This window comes from Caloenas nicobarica, chromosome 2 (genome assembly GCF_036013445.1).
Source record: "Caloenas nicobarica isolate bCalNic1 chromosome 2, bCalNic1.hap1, whole genome shotgun sequence".
Lineage (NCBI taxonomy): Eukaryota > Metazoa > Chordata > Aves > Columbiformes > Columbidae > Caloenas > Caloenas nicobarica.
This window is the reverse complement of record NC_088246.1, coordinates 128,112,808-128,115,178: the sequence shown is the minus strand read 5'-3', so window position 1 is coordinate 128,115,178 and position 2,371 is coordinate 128,112,808. Positions and strand designations below refer to the sequence as shown.

Sequence of the window (2,371 nt, the reverse complement as noted above, 5' to 3'; positions counted from 1 at the left end):
TCTCACCAAACTTTGCGCATTTTCACAGGATCAAAGTTTAGAGACGATAAAAAATACAAAGTCTTCCATAGCAATGGTCCAGTCCCTTTGTTTCTGCGAGTCGCTTAAATAATAAGTTTACATTTCAAGTTTGTTTGTTTCCTGGCTCAGAATAATAATAATACTGCTAATAATTAAAAAAAAATATCTATGTTCAAGTGCCCTCTCTGATTTGTCCCATCCACCTCCGCGCCCGGGTTAGCCGCGGCCCCTTCCCCTCGCCCGCACCGGGACCAGGACCGGGTGGGGGCCGCTCTCCTTCCCTCTCCCCGGCGCTAGCCCCGGCTCCCAACTCGGCCTTTCATTTCTCGGCCGCTCCTTTGTCCGGACGCGCAGGGGGTGCCCGACGAGAGCGACCCCCCCCCCCAGCACCCCCGGGCCGAGGCTTCCTCTCCGTGGCACCCCCGGCTCCGCGCCCCCTCCCCGGCTCCGCACGCACGCTGGCTCCCGTCGCGGTCCCGTCTCGGCAAAACCCGAGGAGAAGAGCGAGACGAGACGAGGCCGGGTGGAGGGAGGCGGGGGCCGGGCAGCCGTCAGTCCCTCCGCCGCCCCCGCGCCCCCCGGCCCGGGGCCGGGTCCGGACCGCCGGCTGTCGCCGCTCCCCGGGGCCGCGGCGGCGGCGGGGGGCGGCAACGGCGGCGCTTAAGGCTTCTCCGTGCACTGTTTGCAGAGGCTGGAGGAGACGCTGTTGAAAATGGCACATTTCTCCGGGCAGGAGGTGGCGGGGGGCAGCCCAGCGCTGAAGGGGTAGCCGGCCGCCTGCTCGTAGGCGCCGAGGGCGGGGTGCAGCGCCGCTGCCGCCGCCGCCGCCGCCGCGGCGGAGCTGGGCAGGGAGGCTGCCGAGATGGCCTGGCCCTGGTTGAGATAAGCCACCAGGCGCCGCATCTCCTCCAGGGCCTGCGCCTGCATCAGGATGTAGTTCTTGGCCAGGAGGAGCGTGGCGATCTTGGAGAGCTTCCGCACCGAGGGGCTGTGCGCGTAGGGGATGACCGCCCGCAGCTCGTCCAGCGCGTCGTTCAGGTCGTGCATCCGCCGCCGCTCCCGCGCGTTGATGTTGAGGCGCAGCGCCTTCTGCTCCTTGGACTTCTTGCTGCCGCCGTGCCCGTGGCTGTTGGAGCAGCCGCCCTCGGCCGCCTTGAGCCCCCCGCCCCCCCCGCCGCCGCCGCCGCCCGCCGCCGGCGAGGCGACGCGCGGGTCCCCCCCGGCACCGCGCAGCACCAGCTCGCAGCGGCCGTCGCTGTCGTCGTCGGGGCTCTGCTCGCCGCCGCTGCTCTCGGCCACCGAGCTGCGGCTGGCGCTCTCCCCGTACTTGACGCAGACGGAGCCTGGCGGCAGCGCCAGCGGGTCGCCGCCGACGCCGGGCTGCAGCAGCGCCTCGGGCTCCGCCGCCTCGTAGCAGGCGAGCGGCGAGGGCTGGCGGTCGCGGGGGTGGGAGAGGTCGAGCCCCGGGGGCGAGCGGAAGGCGGACTCCATGCGCTTGGCCGAGGCGGCGAGGCTCTTGTGGAAGAGGTCCTCTTCTGCGGGCAGCCCCAGCGCCCGCTCCATCGGCGCCCCGCTCGCCTCCGCCTCCGCCTCCTCCGCCCCCCTCAGCTCCTGGCCCGCTCCTCCAAGGCTCCGCGCCGCGGCGGGCGGCTCCCCGGCGTCCCGCTGGCAGAAATCGCCTCCCGCTCCGGCCGGGGCTGCGCCGTGCCCGGCAACGCGGCTGCCCTTGCTCCGGCTCCGGCGGCGGCTCGGGTTGCGGCTCCGGCGGCGGCTGCGGCTCCGGCTCCGGCGGCGGCTCCGGCTGTGGCTCCGGCTGCAGCTCCGGCTCCGGCTCGCCCTCAGCAGGCGCCACGCTGGGGCATTGTGCTCTGCCAGCGGAGCCGCTTCCACCGTTTATCTTGCTTGGATTCACCTTCAAGAGATTTCCGGACCCATCAACCAGCAGCCGCCGCAGACGGGGGAGTCTTTTACATCATTATCTCTGAGAGTAGGTTATTATGAAGAAGACTCGCCTGTTGGGACAGAGCTTTCTACCCAATCAGGTTAACGTTTTAATTAATAGGATTAAAACGGTAACAAACAATCCCAGGCGCTATCTGGCCCTGAGTCTGAATAGTTTCATTTCCCAGGTCTGAAGACAGGCAGCAGCTAGAGCTTTATAAGAGGCGCCTGCTCCATTATTCTCCCTGCCATCTGTATACACAGCTTAACGCATATGTTTGCAAGACGTTGTGTCCTGTTAGTAACCCAACAACTGCCTTTAGCTTGACATGTGTGGCGACTTTCACTCATCAATGAGCACACTAAAAGCCCTACTTAGATCGAAGGATGTTCTTTGCCTCCTTCAGCA

The 2,371-nt window shown here is 66.5% G+C and overlaps 1 protein-coding gene across 1 annotated transcript; it reads right to left on the bottom strand.

Moving 5' to 3' along the window:
• Positions 1–681: 681 nt before the first annotated feature.
• On the bottom strand, positions 682–1,584 carry BHLHE22 (basic helix-loop-helix family member e22). Its single transcript, XM_065629931.1, has one exon. The coding sequence runs from the start codon at positions 1,582–1,584 to the stop codon at positions 682–684; it is 903 nt and encodes a 300-aa protein (XP_065486003.1).
• Positions 1,585–2,371: the final 787 nt, after the last annotated feature.

Coding starts and splice junctions, on each gene's coding strand:
- BHLHE22 (XM_065629931.1), bottom strand. CDS start 1,584: ATGGAGCGGGCGCTGGGGCTGCCCGCAGAAGAGGACCTCTTCCACAAG.